Source organism: Phaseolus vulgaris, chromosome 2 (assembly GCF_051622355.1).
Source record: "Phaseolus vulgaris cultivar YP4 chromosome 2, ASM5162235v1, whole genome shotgun sequence".
NCBI classification, from domain to species: Eukaryota; Viridiplantae; Streptophyta; class Magnoliopsida; order Fabales; family Fabaceae; genus Phaseolus; species Phaseolus vulgaris.
Genome location: NC_143499.1, coordinates 2,334,162 through 2,352,197, shown reverse-complemented (window position 1 = coordinate 2,352,197; position 18,036 = coordinate 2,334,162). Strand labels below are relative to the sequence as shown.

At 30.9% G+C, this 18,036-nt stretch overlaps 3 protein-coding genes across 4 annotated transcripts; 2 read left to right on the top strand and 1 right to left on the bottom strand.

Moving 5' to 3' along the window:
- The first annotated feature begins 1,913 nt into the window (after positions 1-1,913).
- On the top strand, positions 1,914-4,868 carry LOC137810126 (patatin-like protein 3). Its single transcript, XM_068611261.2, has 7 exons — positions 1,914-2,125; positions 2,229-2,419; positions 2,899-3,085; positions 3,167-3,331; positions 3,495-3,794; positions 4,335-4,510; positions 4,599-4,868. The coding sequence occupies exons 1-7, from the start codon at positions 1,994-1,996 to the stop codon at positions 4,654-4,656; spliced, it is 1,209 nt and encodes a 402-aa protein (XP_068467362.2). The 5' UTR covers positions 1,914-1,993; the 3' UTR covers positions 4,657-4,868.
- A 3,488-nt stretch (positions 4,869-8,356) lies between these two features.
- Positions 8,357-10,515, top strand: PLP4 (PATATIN-like protein 4). Its single transcript, XM_068611259.2, has 7 exons — positions 8,357-8,621; positions 8,726-8,913; positions 9,080-9,266; positions 9,359-9,523; positions 9,609-9,908; positions 10,081-10,256; positions 10,343-10,515. The coding sequence occupies exons 1-7, from the start codon at positions 8,487-8,489 to the stop codon at positions 10,410-10,412; spliced, it is 1,221 nt and encodes a 406-aa protein (XP_068467360.2). The 5' UTR covers positions 8,357-8,486; the 3' UTR covers positions 10,413-10,515.
- Positions 10,516-11,251: 736 nt separating this feature from the next.
- On the bottom strand, positions 11,252-17,384 carry MAP1D (methionine aminopeptidase 1D). 2 transcript variants are annotated; one of them, XM_068611260.2, is made up of 10 exons: positions 16,928-17,384; positions 16,748-16,817; positions 16,220-16,448; positions 15,690-15,851; positions 15,573-15,614; positions 15,063-15,134; positions 13,590-13,669; positions 12,737-12,834; positions 12,167-12,214; positions 11,252-11,473 (listed from the first exon to the last, which is right to left on the bottom strand). In XM_068611260.2, the coding sequence occupies exons 1-10, from the start codon at positions 17,043-17,045 to the stop codon at positions 11,328-11,330; spliced, it is 1,065 nt and encodes a 354-aa protein (XP_068467361.1). In that variant the 5' UTR covers positions 17,046-17,384; the 3' UTR covers positions 11,252-11,327. The 2 variants fall into 2 exon arrangements, with proteins under 2 accessions (XP_068467361.1, XP_090154184.1); XM_090298058.1 differs by having other exon boundaries at positions 15,690-15,869; positions 16,928-17,134.
- Positions 17,385-18,036: the final 652 nt, after the last annotated feature.

Genomic DNA, 18,036 nt, shown 5'->3' with positions numbered 1-18,036 from the left:
TGTTTTGAAGGTGCATTTTTGGATCCATTTGCTTAAAATTAAATAAGAATTAATTTAAATATCAAATAACTAGTGGTTATTTTTTTTGTGTGGAGATTTTAATAATAAAATTTAATTCATATTTGTTTACAATAAGCAAAAGTAAATTTTTTAAGAAAATAAATAAATATTTTAATGAGAGGCGGCTTTGAATAACTTCTGATTAATAACATTTTTAATTCTTTTATGTTTCTCTTTTTGGTGAGAAATTATTTTATGTTTCTGGTTATTTAAAAAATGTTATAAACACAAAATAAACAAAAATGTTATTATTATTTTTTGTAAAAAAGAACTTTTAAACAAATGGACTTTTTTCACACTACTTTCTTTCAATTTGTCCTCTTTTATCTTTATTTCTAAATTAAATTCCAATAAATTTTAAAACAATTATGAATAGCTAAAAAGATATTTATATCACAATTTAAATTGTTTAATGGAATTATAAATATTCAGTTATACATATTAATTATAAGTAACACAGAAAATTATTAAATAAAAATTAAATTTTATAATAAAAAATAATTAATTATTACTTTGACTAAATTAGATATGGTAAGTAATTTATATATTTTATAAATAATAAAAATTATTTTAAATATTAATAATTTTTAAATTTAAAATAGTATTTAATTTAAATAATTGTTTATATTTTTTAAATTAGTTTTTATTTAATAATTTTTTATAGTCATAAACTTATGAACATTATAATTCTAGTTATAAATTAACAACAGATGTTATTCGTACATCTTTGGGGCATAGGATATGATCATTCACTCTGATCTTTGTTTCTGAGAGAGGCATTTTCATCCATCCCTAATATTTTGTAATGGAATTATTCAAATCTGTTATCTTAATTAAATTTTAAATAATTTATAAATTGAAGTATTTTTAATTAAGTTTTTTTTAAATATCATTTTTATTGAATAGTCAAAATAAATTTTATTTTTATTAAAGTATATATATGACATTTAAATTTGTTGTTAATGAGATAATTTAATAATTGTTTTCATCTTCGCATATCCACATTCCCACATTTCCTCTGATCAAATCTTCTACTACTTGAATAAAATTAGGAAAAAGAAAGAAACAAAATGATTGGTGACTTAGATAGAAATAGAAAAAGTAAGTATTAGGTCATCTCTTTAACGGTAACAATTAAACAACATAATACCAAGAAGAAAATAAAATATATTTTAAACACTTACTAAAATGAATTTTTCAATAGAAATTTAATTGAAAATTTCCTTATAAAATGCCTTAAATTTAATTAAGTATTATTATTATTATTATTAAACTGGAGGCTAATTATACTTGAAACGATTGTTTGACTCTGAGATAAACCATATTAAGCTACATGAAAGACTAGCTGGTAGCGTGTATGTATATAATACTACTAATTTAAGCACAGATCTGGGAAATTTTTAGGGTTTTTTTTTCACGGGATAATCTTTTAAAGAGTCAATGACTTCACATAATCATTCTCTCATATTATTTATCATCACTAATTATCCCTGTTAGTTCCAACTTGCAGGACAAAGTTTTTCGTACATACTTTATAAAATTAATTATTTTATTACAAGTCATACTTATTTATTTTAATTTTAAAAAATTAGATGAAAGAACGTCTGCTTTAACTTATTTTCTTTTTCCACATATATTTATTTATGTTAATATATTTGTTAGGATTCACCACTTATATATATTATATACAATAATAATGAAATGTTCTTATCTCTAGTCGATGTGAAATTTCTAACACAGATAAACATGTATCTTCATAAAATTTGAACTCAAAAACCATGTAAACCAAATTCAGAAGGTTTTTAATTGCCACTAGCTACCTCATGGTTTGCGTGAAATATATATTATTAAAGTCTACACATAATCTTGCAAGGAACATCTTCACATATCCATATTGTTAATCACTGAGTTTGACATAGTTTTTCAAACAGCCATGGAAAATCCATCTTCACCCGAAATTCAGGCGCCAAAATATGATACCATCACGGTTCTTAGCATTGACGGTGGTGGTATCCGAGGAATCATTCCCGGTGTTGTTCTTGCGTACCTTGAGTCTCAACTTCAGGTTAATGTATATGTAGAAGCAAATATTTGCAGTAAGCACACACCTGCTTCATTAACTTGTTCCTAATGCTTTGGAATGTGTATCCATACTAATATATATGCAGGAGTTAGACGATGATAAGAATGCAAGACTTGCAGATTACTTTGATGTAATGACTGGAACAAGTACAGGGGGTCTCGTTGCTTCCATGTTAGCAGCTCCAGATCCAAATGCCAATAATCGACCTTTGTTTTCTGCCAAAGATATAGTGCCATTTTACCTTAAAAATTCTCCACAAATTTTTCCCCAGAAAAGGTACGTACTGTCACATACATATGATCATTATGCTATATTTACACATTATTATTTCGGGTTTTTATCATGATGGGATTTTTTTTTTTTATCAAAATGAGATTCGTTTAAAAAAAATTACAAATTTAGATAAATTGTGTCAATTCGGCACGACTTCATATGCACAAATTGTCCCAATTAGACACGACTTCTGTCCTGTCATACTGAAGTCGTGTCAACTTAACACGACTGACACGACTTCTGCCATGTCATACTGAAGTCGTGCCGAGTTGGCACGATTTCAGTATAACATGGCAGAGTCGTGTCTAATTGGGACGATTTGTGTATATGAAGTCATGACGAATTAACACGACTTGTCTAAATTTGTAATTCTTTTTAAACGGACTCCGTTTTGGTAAAAAACATAAAAAATAACCCCATAAGGTTCAAAAACCTATTATTTCCTTGTGTGTAATCTTTCATATATTTTCACGTGCATGCAGGGGAATATTCACTCCGCTGGTAAACATAGGGAAAGCATTGATGGGACCTAAGTACGATGGGAAGTATCTCCATGAGTTGATAAGAAAGAATTTAGGGGACACAATGTTGCACCAAACGTTGACAAACGTTGTTATACCCACGTTTGACGTCAAGAAACTTCAACCTACCATCTTTTCCTCGTATCAGGTCATTAGTTAATTCTATTTCTTATGTATAATTGGCTTGTTTTTTCCTTGAAATAGTTGTAAATTCGGTCATGTTGTGCAGTTGGAAACTGAGCCAGCTTTGGATGTACCACTGTCTGATATTTGCATAGCAACTTCGGCTGCTCCAACCTTTCTGCCGGCTCACTATTTTACAAAACAAGATGCAGAAGGGAAAGTCATAAAAGAATTCAACCTCATTGATGGTGGTTTGGCTGCTAATAATCCGGTGAGATTCTTGAGTTGAGACAAAAAGGAGGGAGAAATTATTACTATATATATACTACTATAATAGTAAGCAATTTTTGTTGATGTTATTAATATAAGACTTAAGATGTTTGTTCATATATATATATATATATATATATATATATATATATATATATCTGCAGACTTTGGTTGCAATTAGAGAAGTGACGAAGCAAACCATAAGGAAGCCAGATGAAACAACTATTAGCCCTTTGGACTATGATCGTTTTCTTGTGCTCTCATTAGGGACTGGATCAAACATGAGCGAGCACAAATACAACGCGAAGATGGTTTCGAATTGGGGAATTTTAACTTGGTTATTCAACTCTGGGTCAACACCCATTATAGATTGTTTCAGCGAAGCAAGCACTGATATGGTTGATTACCACAACGTTGTGGTTTTTAGTTCGCTTCAATCTGAAGACAACTACCTCCGGATTCAAGTAAGTTACCTTGCACACTTTCTTTACTAGGTAGAGGGGCTCTGTGTTGAGTTTGCTTCAGTAAAATTAAGCAAATAAATGAAGTCACTATTATATTTCTCTTGTATAGTTTCGTAGAGAAAAAAGGTGATGATCATATTTGAAACAGTACGTATGGTTGTTGTTGGGTATGAAACCAGAATAGCGAGTAGGCTTGAAAATGGCTATGATAGTTAAGAAGTGGATTTTAAATCCTAATTCAATCTCATAAAACCGGTTCATGGAGTGAGTGTTGCATCCACTTATATACGATGAAATGTCCTAATCTCTAGTCGATGTGGGATCCCAACATAATAGTTGTCTGTGTGAACGTAGGTTGCAGTTAGCGACCGAACCACTTTAAATCCTATGTTATTTATATTTTTACAGTTGATTTGTGATTATGTATTGCTTCCTTGCGTTTTTTCCATATTACTTTTTTCATTACTTGTGTGGTTCTGTTGTATATTTAATAACGGTGGTAATTTGTTTAAAATGAATTGTAATGGTTGGTTGTCTCAGGAGAATACATTAAAGGGAGATTTAGCATCTGTGGATATTGCTACAACAGAGAATTTGAATAATCTGGTGAAAGTGGGGGAGAATTTACTGAAGAAAACAGTGACGCGAGTGAATCTTGATACAGGTCTCTATGAACCAGCTCCAGATAAAGGCACCAATGAGGAAGCACTCAAAAGGTTCATTTTATTTGTATAATCTGTTTTTAATTTCATTTATTTTGTAGCAGTAACCGCGAAATCTAAACAAATTCATTGATGTTTGCAGGTTTGCAAAATCACTGTCGGATGCAAGAAAGAACAAAAAGTCCAACTCCACAACATGAGAATTGAATGAAGAGAACAATGAATCAATCCATGCTTCAAGCTTTTCATATATTTACTATAATTCCTATATAATTACAATATAAGTGTTAAATTTTCTACTATATTCAATGTTGTATATTTTTTTTAAAATTTTTATTTGCATTTAATATTTTTTTTATCAGTTATACTCTTATGTATTTTTTAATCTTTAAATAATATATATTGTGTGTCATATAGAGAGAGAAATGTATAACAAGAAATTGTATAATAATTTTATTAAAATATAAAATTTATTATATTATTAATCACTCCTTAATTAAACTTAAAAGTAAAAGTAAAATTTATCATTTACCAATTTGCTTAAGCCTACCTTTCGTTTAAATAACATTCTTTAAACAACAGTTCCATATACCTTCTAATCTTATATCAACTTCAATGAGGTTTATTAATATTTTTAGTTTTAAAACCTTAAAATAAATATGTATTATTAATGTTATATATTTGGAACATTTTTATTAAGTTGTTATCATAAATCTTATCACACTAAAAAATAAATCACTTTTAGCTACCACCAAATTCGGTCGCTAATAACACTATAATTAGTCGCTAAACATATCTACGACCGAAACCGTCACCAAATAAAGATGGAAACAAAAACTTTAGTCGCAAAGCATTTAACGACTGAATTATAAAGTGGTCATAAATTTGCAACCGAAATTTCGGTGGCTAAATCAGTCGTAGAAAATTTGATCACCAAAATTTAGAAATCAAAATTAGCAACTGAAATTTCGGTAGCTAAATTGATCGTAGAAAAATTGGTCACCAAATTTCAAAAACCAAATTAGCAACCAAACTTTTATAAAAAAAATCGATGGCTAAATCAGTGGCTAAAATAGAAGGTGATTGCGATCACAATTTTCGATCGCAAGTGGATTAAAATAATTAATTAAAAAAACTTTTTGTGACTAATTCGATGGCTAAATGAAGACCCCTATAACGACAAATTTAATTTTGGTGGCTAAATATTTTTTTTAATTACAACGACTGATTTTGTTTCAGTTGCTAAATAACAACTTTGTAGATATGGCTACTAAATCGGTTTCGGTGGTTATTTTTATATGTATTATTAATACCTATTTAAAATGGTATTTTGACCATTTTATAAAAAAGTTCAAACTTGCTTATAGATACTTAAAATTCAATCAAGTTAAATAGGAATGAACTTCAGATACATAGTTTAAGAAGGAGTTGTACTCAAATTAAAAGTAAATAGTATTACAAAACGAAAACTATTGAAAACTAGTTAAAAAAGTCAGATTTATTATATAATTCAACATACGACTAATATTCTTCTGAACTGCCATTTTTAATGTGATATCCTTTATGAGGTCCACTGATAATAAGATCTGAAGAGCCTGATTTGGGATTATTCATTTGAATGTGTTTTATGATGAGTTGCAAAGCTCGGTACGGAAGTCCATGGTACGATAAGGGAACCGTGAATCCCTTCAAATTCACCCACGGGATGACCCTAAATCATTCATGCAGAACAACATGGATGAACAGGTCTCATCTAGTTTCATGGTACATAAAATTATTCCTATTTTCGGAGTAGGTGATTGGGACTTTATCTCAAGACTTTCCAAACACAAATGCTTATCTCTAATGGTTCAAACACATAGCGATGCAGGATTTTTGTAAGAGCCTTCGCGGGAACTGCCCTACAATGGTTTAACAACATATCTAACCACTCAATTCCCTCGTTCCATAAAAATATTTTGGAACAAATCACGACCAACAAGGTGAAATCCCTTAAAATTGCCTACCTTTTTTATAAGGAGAATGTGAGCTTTTGAAGAGTTATCTTTTGTGAAGTATCAGTTAAGATAAACTCGTCCAATAAGTATTTCTTTGTTGATGCCTTTGTAAAAGGCCTCCAAACTAATCCTTTTAGTGAATCATTAGTTCAGAATAAAGTTAATTTCATAGCCAAACTCCAAGTCAGAGCAGCTTTACATATTGAAGCAAAAGAAGTCATGCGACTTAAGAGGTCTGAAGAAAAACGACAATAATATTAGAAATTAAAAAAACGCAATTAAATATGACACAAATTGTAAGCATAAATGGGATGAAGAAGCTCAAAGAGGATGCGATGACCTAAGTTACGTGTCCTATATAAAATAAATTTTTTCATAAACTAAAATTAGTTTATACATTTAAATTTTACAAGAATATTTCAACAAATTAGCTAATACATAAATTAATTTTAGTTTAAAAAACTTAATTTTTTTATTCTAGAAAAGGGAGATGTGATTATTCAATATACCATTGACTTATATAAAATTTTAAAATGCTCTTTATTCAATAATGTACTCGGGATGTCATTAACATACACTCTAATCGGGACAATTAAAGAAAATCACACCAAACAGTTCCTAAATAAATGATAAGTGCTATTTATTTCTTTATTTTGTCTTTCCATCTGAATTCTACACAATATATATGTTAGGATAGTGTTCCACAAAATTTCTATAACAATGAGACATGTGAAATTATAAAATATGCACGGTAGAATTCAGCTATATCTGATTTCTTGAGAAAGAAGCTACGGACAACCAATAAAACCACATCTAGCTGCGAATGATGGATAATCATTAAAAAAATCATTAAATAAATAATTTTTAGAAACTAATCACTACATTAACTATTTTTTTTTTATAAAATAAAAAAATTGTTAGATATCTAAAATAATTTTTATTATTAATAAAAAGATTTAAATTGATATTTAATTACCTATCAAAATTTTAGCATTTAATTTTAGAATTTAATTAGTTGGTAGCTAAAACTTTGGTAGTTAATTAATTTATAAACTATTTATTAATAATAAAAATCACTTTAGATATATTAATAATTTGTTATTCTAGTATCTAATTTAATTAATATACTAACTAATTATTTTTTGTTTTTAAAATTAATCTTTTTTTAATAATTTTATTTATTTATTTATATATATATATATATATAATTAAACAAGATACTTAAACATCTTTATCGGTTATTTCTAATGGATACAAGAAAATTATTAAATAAAAATTAATTTTAAAGATAAAAAATATTAATCACTATATTGACTAAATTAGATAATATTCAAAAGACTAAAAGAATGATGGGTAGATAGAGTAGTTTCTATTATTAATAAATAGTTTTTAAATTAGTATTTAATTAGTTATCAATTATTAATAAATAGTTTCTAAACTGATATTTAATTAATTTTTAAGATTACTAAATATAATTTTTTTAATTTCTAAAATAATATCTAATTTAATTAATATAATATAAATTTATTTTTTATTTTGAAAATTGATTTATATGTAATGATTTTATTATAGTATTGATAAACCTTTAAATATTACGTCCACCTCACCTCATCATTAATCAGAAGTTGATTATGGAGTCTTGTTTTTTCATGAGGTACATTAATTATATAAATCACATAAGTTAAAGAGATAGAATATAAAAAGAAAATATTAAATGTTGTAATAAAGAAAAGGAAACGAAATAGGAGTGGAACGAAAGCGTGAATGTCTGATTAGTGTGTTCCTTTTAATTCACGTGAATGCCATAACAGCTCGAATTATTATGTGTTGTCATTTAGCACGTCATCTTATTCTTCAGGAGAAGTTTACTTTGACACCGAAAAAAAGTTTGCATCAAGAACAACATGATTAAGTCTAAACTGAAATGCAGAGTTCTGGAAAAGAAACAAAAACAAAGCAAACCCAATTGCAAAATTCTTTAACTGATATGTACAGTTTCCTCAAGTCTTGTCCATTCTAGTTTCCAAAGAGCCATGGAAAATCCATCTTCTCCCGAAATTCCGGTTTCAAAATACGAGAACTTCATTACGGTTCTTAGCATAGACGGTGGTGGTATCCGAGGAATCATTCCCAGTGTTCTTCTTGCCTACCTTGAGTCTCAACTTCAGGTTAATATGTACATAAGCAAATGGCACTGATCAGCACACACACACACACATGTTTAATTCTAAGTAATGCTTCTGAATGTGTATGCATGCATATACTTGTGTAGGAGTTAGACGGTGAGGATGCAAGGCTTGCAGATTACTTTGATGTGATTGCTGGGACAAGTACAGGGGGTCTCGTTGCTGCCATGTTAACAGCTCCCAATCCAAATGCCAACAAGCACCCTTTATTTGCTGCCAATGAAATTGTGCCATTTTACCTCCAAAATTCTCCGCAAATTTTCCCTCAGACAAGGTCCAATAATATATATATTACTCTTATCATCACATGCACATAATTCCTATTCACTGACACTGTTGTGTAAATATATAGTGCATAGACTTAACAATTATATGGTATGAGTGTGCGTGTACACATATCCTTTGGTTATTACACTCTTTCATATTTCACGTGCATGCAGGGGTCTATTTGGGTGGCTGAAAAACATAGTGAAAGCATTGACAGGACCTAAGTACGATGGGAAGTATCTGCATGAGTTGATAAGAAAGAAGTTAGGGGACACAAAGTTTCACCAAACCTTGACAAACGTTGTTATTCCAACTTTTGACATCAAGACACTTCAACCTACCATCTTTTCCTCGTTTAAGGTCATTAATGAAATTTTGAATGCTTAGTTATACATATATATAGTTAGCTTATTATGTTGTTGAAATTGTGTGAATGGAATCATGTTGTGCAGATTGCCACGGAGGCAACTTTGGATGTAGGACTGTCAGATATTTGTATAGCCACTTCGGCTGCTCCAACCTTTTTACCGGCTCATTATTTTACAAAACAAGATGAACAAGGAAATGTCGTAAGAGAATTCAACCTCATTGATGGTGGTGTGGCTGCAAATAATCCGGTGAGACTCTTGAGACAGAACAAAAGAGATAAATGAAGGCTTATTCTATATAGCTGCTAATAATATATAATGAATGGTTGTGCAGACTTTGGTTGCAATTAGAGAAGTGACGAAGCAAATCATAAGGAAGCCAAATGAAATAAGTAGCAGCCCTTTGAACTATGATCGCTTTCTTGTTCTCTCATTGGGGACTGGGTCGAACAAGAACGAGCACAAATACGACGCCAAAATGGTGTCAAAATGGGGAATTTTAACTTGGGTATTCAGATCTGGATTAACGCCCATTATAGATTGTTTCAGCGAAGCAAGCAGTGATATGGTTGACTACCACAACTGCGTGGTTTTTAGGGCGCTTCAATCTGAAGACAACTACCTCCGGATTCAAGTAAGCTAGATGAAGTTCTGTGCTCAAGTTTTTTCTCTAAATCTTATGGCAGTACAATGTTAAATTAAGGGCATTTATAGATAAATTTTTGAAGTACTTTTGTCTGGTTTTATTGCTGTCTGTGTATTTAATAATGGTCGTAATAATAAATTAATTCGGTTGGTGCAATCAGGACGATACATTAAAGGGGGATTTAGCATCTGTGGATATAGCTACTACAGAGAATTTGAATAATCTGGTCAATGTTGGGAAGCAGTTACTGAAGAAAAGAGTTACGCGAGTGAATCTTGATACAGGTCTCTATGAACCAGTTCCAGATAAAGGCACCAATGAGGAAGCACTCAAGAGGTTCATTTTGTTTGTAAATTTTTTTAATTTAATTTATTTTGTAGCAGTAAGCAACCCATCAAAACAAATTTGATTGATGTTTGCAGATTTGCAAAGTCACTGTCGGATGTAAGAAAGAAGAAAAAGTCCAACTCACAAGATGGGCATCAAACATGATAATGACCATCCTTGGTTGAGGCTTCTCATAGATTTGCTACAATATCTGAGATTACAGCATAAGTGTTAAATCTGCTACTATCTTAAATATTGCTACTTTCGAAACTTGAATACAAGAATTCAATTTAAATTTGTTGATAATGTTAAAGATTATTTAATTTGTCATATAATTTATTTACTTAATCTAAAAGTGTTGGTTATATATCTTTACCCGCAAAAAATCCAAATTTTCAAATCTATTTCATATTACTTTTAATCCATTTAAATAAATTTATCTTAATTAAGGAAATAGCACATGAATTTGTACTTAATTAACTTTTGTAAATAATTATGCTTTATAGTTGTGATTCAGAATACTTGCTGAAACGTAGTTGAAAATTTCAAATTGTTGAACATGAGACATCTAAATGTTTGCAATCGTTCTCAATGTCTAAAAAAAATGCCATGGTAAAATTATCTCCCCATGTTATAGAATTTAATATCTTGCTCATTTCTTCACTATCAAGCTCTTTCTAAATTCTTCCTATTACTATTTCTAAAACCATCAACAATCAATTTGGTTACCCTTTTCTTAAAAATCACTCAATATTCCTAGACCCATTCTCTCCCATCACCCCCACCCCAGCCCACTCTGCCAGCAGCTTCATGCATCCTGGCCACATTTGTACCAGTATATTTTTTAATAGTTTATCTCCTTGCATGCACAAAACCCATGAAACCCCAGTGTGTAGACCTACAGCCATTGAACAATCCATTTGGTATAAGCTTTTCCAAGAGCACCAACATCCCTCGCCACCCGCCCTGGTAAGTTCCAGCAGAAAAAACAATTGATCTGGAACTAGAAGTAATTAAACCAATTGCATCTAAATAATGAAGTTTCTACATGTGATACACAATTATGAAATGTTGTATCTGTCAGCATTGAGTCATAATCTCAGCCCCATCGGGGGTTATGAGAATTGTGTGTTCAAACTGTGCGGAAAGGCTTCCATCTTTCGTTACGATTGTCCAGTCGTCATTCCACGTCACATGATTGACGCTGCCAATAGTCAGCATTGGTTCTGTAAAATTTACCATGTACACAAAAGAGTTACCGATAGTGATATAATAAAAGAATGATGATAGGTTCCCAACCATACAACTTTATACCACCAATTTACAATCATTTATTGAATAATTTAATTTATATTTTAATATTTTATTATTAAAAGGATTTGTAATGTAGTTGTCAAAATACATTTTTCCTATAACAAGACCTATCACAAGAAACTTGGCCGTATAAACGTAAATTTTCCATAAACACTTCCAGGAAAATAAAATTAAAAAATAAACATTTTATAAAACTAAAATTAATTTGCACATAAATTAAAAAGACAAATCTCAAGGAAACAAATGCGAGAAAGTTTTTATAAATAAATTTAAACAAGCAAATTTCAAGTTGTTGAGAAGCTTGGGTCAGCAGATCCAGTGAAACAGAGAAAACATCTGAGGTGGTTGGGAAGTGGACTGATGTGAGCTCCAATTTCACTTTAGGTCCACAATTTCATTCCACTAGTTCTATAATGGGAAAATGAACTGGAAAAAAGTGTTTTAACTGAAGTCATTTTCATCAGTGCCAACAAAATTGACTTTTTTTATACTAGAACCCATTCCATGCAACATAATCAAGAGGCAAAAGTGTGCACAGTTTCTAATTCCTCAAACAACAAATCTCAAGATTTCATAGCATTCTATGTTGTACAAAATAAAATTACCAATTGTAAAGGTTTGATTCAGCACCATTCGTCCACTTCCATTGTTTCCTGCAGAAAATAACAGTGATTGTTACAGACACCAATAGTTAGGAAAGCTGATGAAATTTTTAACATTTTAAATATAAAAAATAGGGTGGCAATAAAAAAACCTTTGAAACACTAATAGTTCCATGAACAAATTAGTAACTTAAAACTGAACAGCTAAATTAAGTAATATCTGCAAACAGCAATGGAAGTTAAGTGAAAGTTAAATTGTTTTACAGAAAGGGAGCAACAAGAACATATAATATGTTTTATTAATTATATTATTTACAATAAACTTTTTCGAAGAAAAATAATAACTTCTGACTTATTCAATTCATTAATCAATACACAATATAATTTGACAAATCCCAAATCTAAACTTAATTTTTCAATAATTATTAATGATAATCACTTTTCAAATTAAGAGACACACACTGACTTCAATATTCCTTAAGCCAAAATGATATTCACAAAACTAAGCACAGGTTTGTTGCTTTATAGAATTTATGTAGAGCTAATAATGACAAAAGGAATAAAGTTAATTACTATAATGGAGAACAACTGGATCAGCGTGAAAAACACGTCCAATTCCATGGCCAACAAAGTCTCTGACAACACCATAACGGTATTTATCTGCATGATCACTAAAAAGAAAAGAGAAGACGTTAATTATGAATCATTATATAATTAAGAATAAACTTTTACTTGAGTTACAGTCAAAAAATACTAGCTCATATTGACACGAATGAGTTAATAGCTTAGATACTGCTTGAGGAAGAAACAGTTCAAGGTGGATATAGCTTGAGGAAGCCATTCATGGAGGAAGTAAACTCCTCCTAGCTTCTCGTTTTCTAGCAGAGATATAAAAGATGTAACAAAGACATGGAGTAAACTCATTTGTTATGCTTGCAACTTTTTTATCCTTACCATTTAAATCTATTTATACCTTTTTAATGATTTTTATGTTACGCTCTAACAGTTTTAGTAAACTAGCTATTTGATCTTAAACAATTAAAATTAATAAAAAATATAGAAGGGAATTCATAGAAAATATATAACAATTTATACAAAAAAATATAAATAAGTCTTTTTATATCGTTTAACATATATCACCTACTTCAACTAGTTTTACCAAATACTCAGCTAGCTCAACTTTTAGCTTGCAGTTTATAAGATTATCGGCTAATTTTGTTAAACTGAGTCTGAGAGTGGAAAAGGTGGTTTTTGGGAACTAAAATTATTCCTGACAAGTTAGATGTAAAAAGAAAACTAAGGGTCATGACTCTAAAGCTATTTATTACATTGAATTTTATTGCTCAAGTGTTTCTGGCTTTCTGCAGTATAGGGAAAATGAGGGAACAAGGGAGAGAACAAATGGAAAAGGGGAGTGACATCTTACTGAATTGTTTTGCCAATTGTCTTGAATTCCACTCCCGGTGCACATATTGATATTGCTTTATCTAAGCATTCTTTAGTTATCTGTATTAACAAATAAACATTCCCCATTAAGCAAAAAAAATGACGAGGACAATATCTCAATTCTCAAGAACAAAAATAAAACATTTCACAAAAGCAAAGCCACATAAGAGACTTCTAGAACAGTACTTTAATTCAACTAGAAGCATAACACTGTACGTTGTAAAAGAAAAGTATAAACAAAATTCATAATAGTAGACCAGAGGTCAGATAAATAATATTATGGGGAAATAACACTTATAGGAATAAATAAGTGGCATGTCATAATGTGATTAGACAGTATAAAGCCATAAACAAATAATAGGGATAGTCTTCCTTATGGATCTTGAATACAACAAGAACAATAATATGAAAAATCTAATACCGGATATTCTACCTTATAGCTTTACATCTTGGTACCTATAGTTACTGCTCTGCTATGGTAACATAAACAATGTCATCAAATTCAATAAAGTAGCTCTCTTTCTCTGCTAATATTACAAAGTTCTAAAACAAAACTTAACATTATTTTCACCAGTTATCTATGCCTAAGAAAATCCAGCCACTTCACAGTCAGTCCTTTCTTTCTAGAATGAAAACCAAAGCAGAAAATAATAAGAATTCCAGGCCAACCCGTTCAAAATTAAAAATTGAAATTCCAATTTCCTCCATAACCCAGCAACACCAGAATCGAAAAAAAGAAAGCTTCAGCCTTTTTTGCTTGTCACAACTCACATGCCACTACTAATAAACATAGTAGTTAGTATCTTACGATTCACGATACGTATCTTACGAAACGATACGGTTTCACCCTCCCACGATACGAATCGTGTGAAGAATCTTTTTCGTCCCTGAATCTTAGTTGTATCATGTGATTCGCACAAAGAATCGCTGAATCCCGAAACGAAACGATTCAGTATTGTGTGAATCAGTGTGGATTTTAAAAAATGAGTAAATAAAAAAAGATAGAGATAATTTGTTTAATAACATGTATGCACCATAGAGGTTGTTTTGGTGAAATTGTGTGGTATATATATACATATATATAATTTATTGTATCTTGCATGTATACATATCTTATATATTTAAGTATATATTAAATTTTTTAATGTTTATGAATCTTACGATTCACGATACGAAACGATTTACGATTCATATATCAGCTCTCCGATACACTACTTGTATCTCGATTCTACTACCATGCTAATAAATAGTAAATATAGTTGTGTAGCTTTTTCACTCTTGGTGGGAAAGAATACATAAATTATACTTAAAAAATAAAGGAAGAAAGAAACAATGAAAGAAGTACATTATATTAAGAAACAGATTGAAGTAATAAATTTCAGAATTATAAAGAGTGTGATGCATTATGAAGAAACAAATCACAGCCATTGGTGGCATGAAGACAAATCAGTACCTGAACTAGTTTTTTAGCCTCATCGTCAACACCTCCACAATAGAAAGTTGCTGATGTGTCCCCGTGATAGCCCTGCCATTCCAATCTTTACATTTCATTCACTAAGCTATAGCTTAAAATGTACAAATATTAAAAGATGTAATTGCAAAACAAATAAAGAATGGCAAAATAACTGACAAAGCAGTATGCTCAACAGCTCAAATAATGAGATGCAACTCGAATTCTAATTTTCACAAAAATTGATACAGTACAAAGTTTAATTGAAAAAAAAACTAATTATGTGCGCATAATAAATAAATTGCAGCCTCTACAACCCCAAACAATACACAAGAGGGTATCAACATAGTAAACAGAGATGTTGATGATGTCATCAGGATGGCTTAACGAAAAGAAAAATGTAATGGGAACAAGCCAAATGGCAAATGAAATTTTATGGCCATTCCATTCTCACCATCTCACAAAAGCAAAATCAGCCCCATAACCCACCCCCGGAAAAAAAAAAAAACTTACATTTAGATAAACAGTAACATCAATGTTGATTATATCACCATCCTGCAAATAAAGAATGCGTCAACAATTTTTGTTAACACAGGATGTTTAATTTGGAAAGAAATTGACCAAAAGCACCTCAAGGGGACGGGAATCTGGTATTCCATGGCAGATGCATTCATTTACAGATGTGCAGACACTCTTTGGAAAACCACCATAGCCAAGAGGAGATGGGTATGCACCATTATCAACTATCATTTGGTGAACTGCTTGGTCAATTTCATCTGTTGTTATGCCTGGCTGTCAACAGAAGTACAACTTTTTTGGATAAAAACATAAAATAGGCATTACTATACAAAATGATGAGGATTTCATAGATTTATATTATACTACTCTTTAAAAATTGTATACTTATAATATCCTGCACTAATCAACAATAACAAGCGACAGTGTTTCCTTCCTAACTTCCTTAGGTAATTTGGACTTATAACCCTCATAATATAAGCAAAGAGCGAGACCAGGGAGTGGAAAGGATAATATATCATCCAAAAAGAATGAATAAACTTTTTTTTTTACATAAACATTTCATAGCAAACAGCCAAGCTTTTATGTAGGATGTATACAATTAAAGAATGTGCAATTATTAAACAAAAGAATGAGGAGCTCACCTTGACTAGGGTGCCAGCATATTGAAGAACCTGAGCTGCAAGCCTTCCAGAAGCTCTCATGCATTCTATTCCTTTCTTGTCATGCACTTGAGGTCCACTCACAATCCCTGCAGGAACCATAGAATCCACATAAGGAGGCCTCAGTATATGCTTCGGCACCTGTCGCGGTGGAGAAACTTTTCCAGGCCTCAGTCGTTTACGATTGCTGTTAGGCACTTCATCCACATTTCTGCAAAGCCAGCCATCACCAGAAACTTCATAACCAAAAGGCAAGCATTGTGAAATGGACAAAATGTAAAGATCCTTTCATCCAAGAGTTCAATAAATTGACTGGCATAAACTTCTGAAAGGTATTACAATTTAAATCCTACAGAAAAAAGAAACAGAAATCGAAAAACAAAATAGCAGTGCCGTAAACCAACACTTGACATCAGGGAATAGAATCCTTGAACAATATAAATTACACTACAACACAAACATCATTAGTTGCGTCCATTCTTTTTGCAGAAAACGTATACGCGCACATACCTTCTATTGAAAAAGAGATTGGTTAAGCCAGAAAGCGTTCGAGATAACTGCATCGAAACATGCTTGCTTCCTATTAAAATAGATACACATCGATGTTAAAATAAAAAAAGGAAAACCTAGAAGCTAAAATGAAGAAAAAAAAATGGAAGAAGAAGCAGAAGGTCGGGGAAAAGGGAGAACCAGGGTTGAAACGGAATAGTTGAGGAAGTGATTGGTGCCTTGAACACCGTACGAATCGATCTCCGATGAAGGAGGATTTCAACCTCATTTGCAGTTGCGGTGACACTCCACTAGTCATTCTTCTTCCTTTCTAGTTTCTTCCCTGCTGCTCCTCTCACTCCATTCTTGTTATCCGTTAGCGTAAATTTTTTGGTCCCTTCAATTTTCTTTTCCATATTTTAAATCTTTATTATTTTTGTTTGCCCAGACCATTTTCGGTTCTCCCCGTGGGCCCTAATCTTATGCTCATAGGAAAATGGGCAAATTCTTCATACACTTCCATGATTTCATCATCCACCCTGTATTTTCTAAAATACCAAAATTACCTTTCTGAAAATTAACTTAGGTATTGATGTATGTTTTGGAGTGTTTAGTTTGTTCTGGAGGTTGAGGCGTGAAGCACAAACTCAATCTATCTATCACCGTCTAGGCCCAAACAAGGCTTAATCCAACTCCGGGAATTTCTTCCTCCACTCCATAATTTTTTTCCTGTATCTTCACAAATTTTTCATTTCCAAAATATGCAGGATTTGTTTTTTCTTTATTTTCGAATTGTATAATTTATATCTTTCAAACTCTAAAATTTAAAATACAAGGAATACATTCTAAATTCTATAATTCATAATACAATTTTCTATTTCAAAATTTTAAAGTTCAGGATGTACTTTCTGTATTTGAAAATTTATTCTAAATTATAGAATTTGAAATACAAAATTGTATGTGTGAATAAAATAAAAAAGAGAAATGTCAATAAAAAATATTAAAAAAAATGGCAAAATTATTATTTCACATGTTATATGGAGGTGCAGGAAGAAAGCATGGAGGTACAGGAAGAAATTGCTCCAAAGTCCTTAAAGAGTGGCCCATTGATGAAAAAATGTAGACTGAAATTCTGTCGGGGTTATAGACCCTCTAGATTTAAAAAAGGAATATCTATAACATATACTACATAACATAAAGAAATGAAAAGAAAATCCCCATATAAAATACTTCTTAGAGTTTAACAAAATTAAAATATCAAAATTTTGTTGACGCGAAAGGCTTGCACGTGCACGCCAATAAACACAAGA

Excerpts from the sequence above, each read along its gene's own strand:
- MAP1D (XM_068611260.2), bottom strand. The coding sequence starts at position 17,045 with ATGACTAGTGGAGTGTCACCGCAACTGCAAATGAGGTTGAAATCCTCC. Across the intron at positions 16,449-16,747 it reads AATCTCTTTTTCAATAGAAG|AAATGTGGATGAAGTGCCTA; the intron begins GTATGTGCGCGT and ends CTGGCTTTGCAG. Across the intron at positions 12,835-13,589 it reads ACAATTGGCAAAACAATTCA|TGATCATGCAGATAAATACC; the intron begins GTAAGATGTCAC and ends TTTTCTTTTTAG.
- PLP4 (XM_068611259.2), top strand. The coding sequence starts at position 8,487 with ATGGAAAATCCATCTTCTCCCGAAATTCCGGTTTCAAAATACGAGAAC. Across the intron at positions 8,914-9,079 it reads CAAATTTTCCCTCAGACAAG|GGGTCTATTTGGGTGGCTGA; the intron begins GTCCAATAATAT and ends ACGTGCATGCAG. Across the intron at positions 10,257-10,342 it reads AATGAGGAAGCACTCAAGAG|ATTTGCAAAGTCACTGTCGG; the intron begins GTTCATTTTGTT and ends TGATGTTTGCAG.
- LOC137810126 (XM_068611261.2), top strand. The coding sequence starts at position 1,994 with ATGGAAAATCCATCTTCACCCGAAATTCAGGCGCCAAAATATGATACC. Across the intron at positions 3,795-4,334 it reads ACAACTACCTCCGGATTCAA|GAGAATACATTAAAGGGAGA; the intron begins GTAAGTTACCTT and ends TGGTTGTCTCAG. Across the intron at positions 4,511-4,598 it reads AATGAGGAAGCACTCAAAAG|GTTTGCAAAATCACTGTCGG; the intron begins GTTCATTTTATT and ends TGATGTTTGCAG.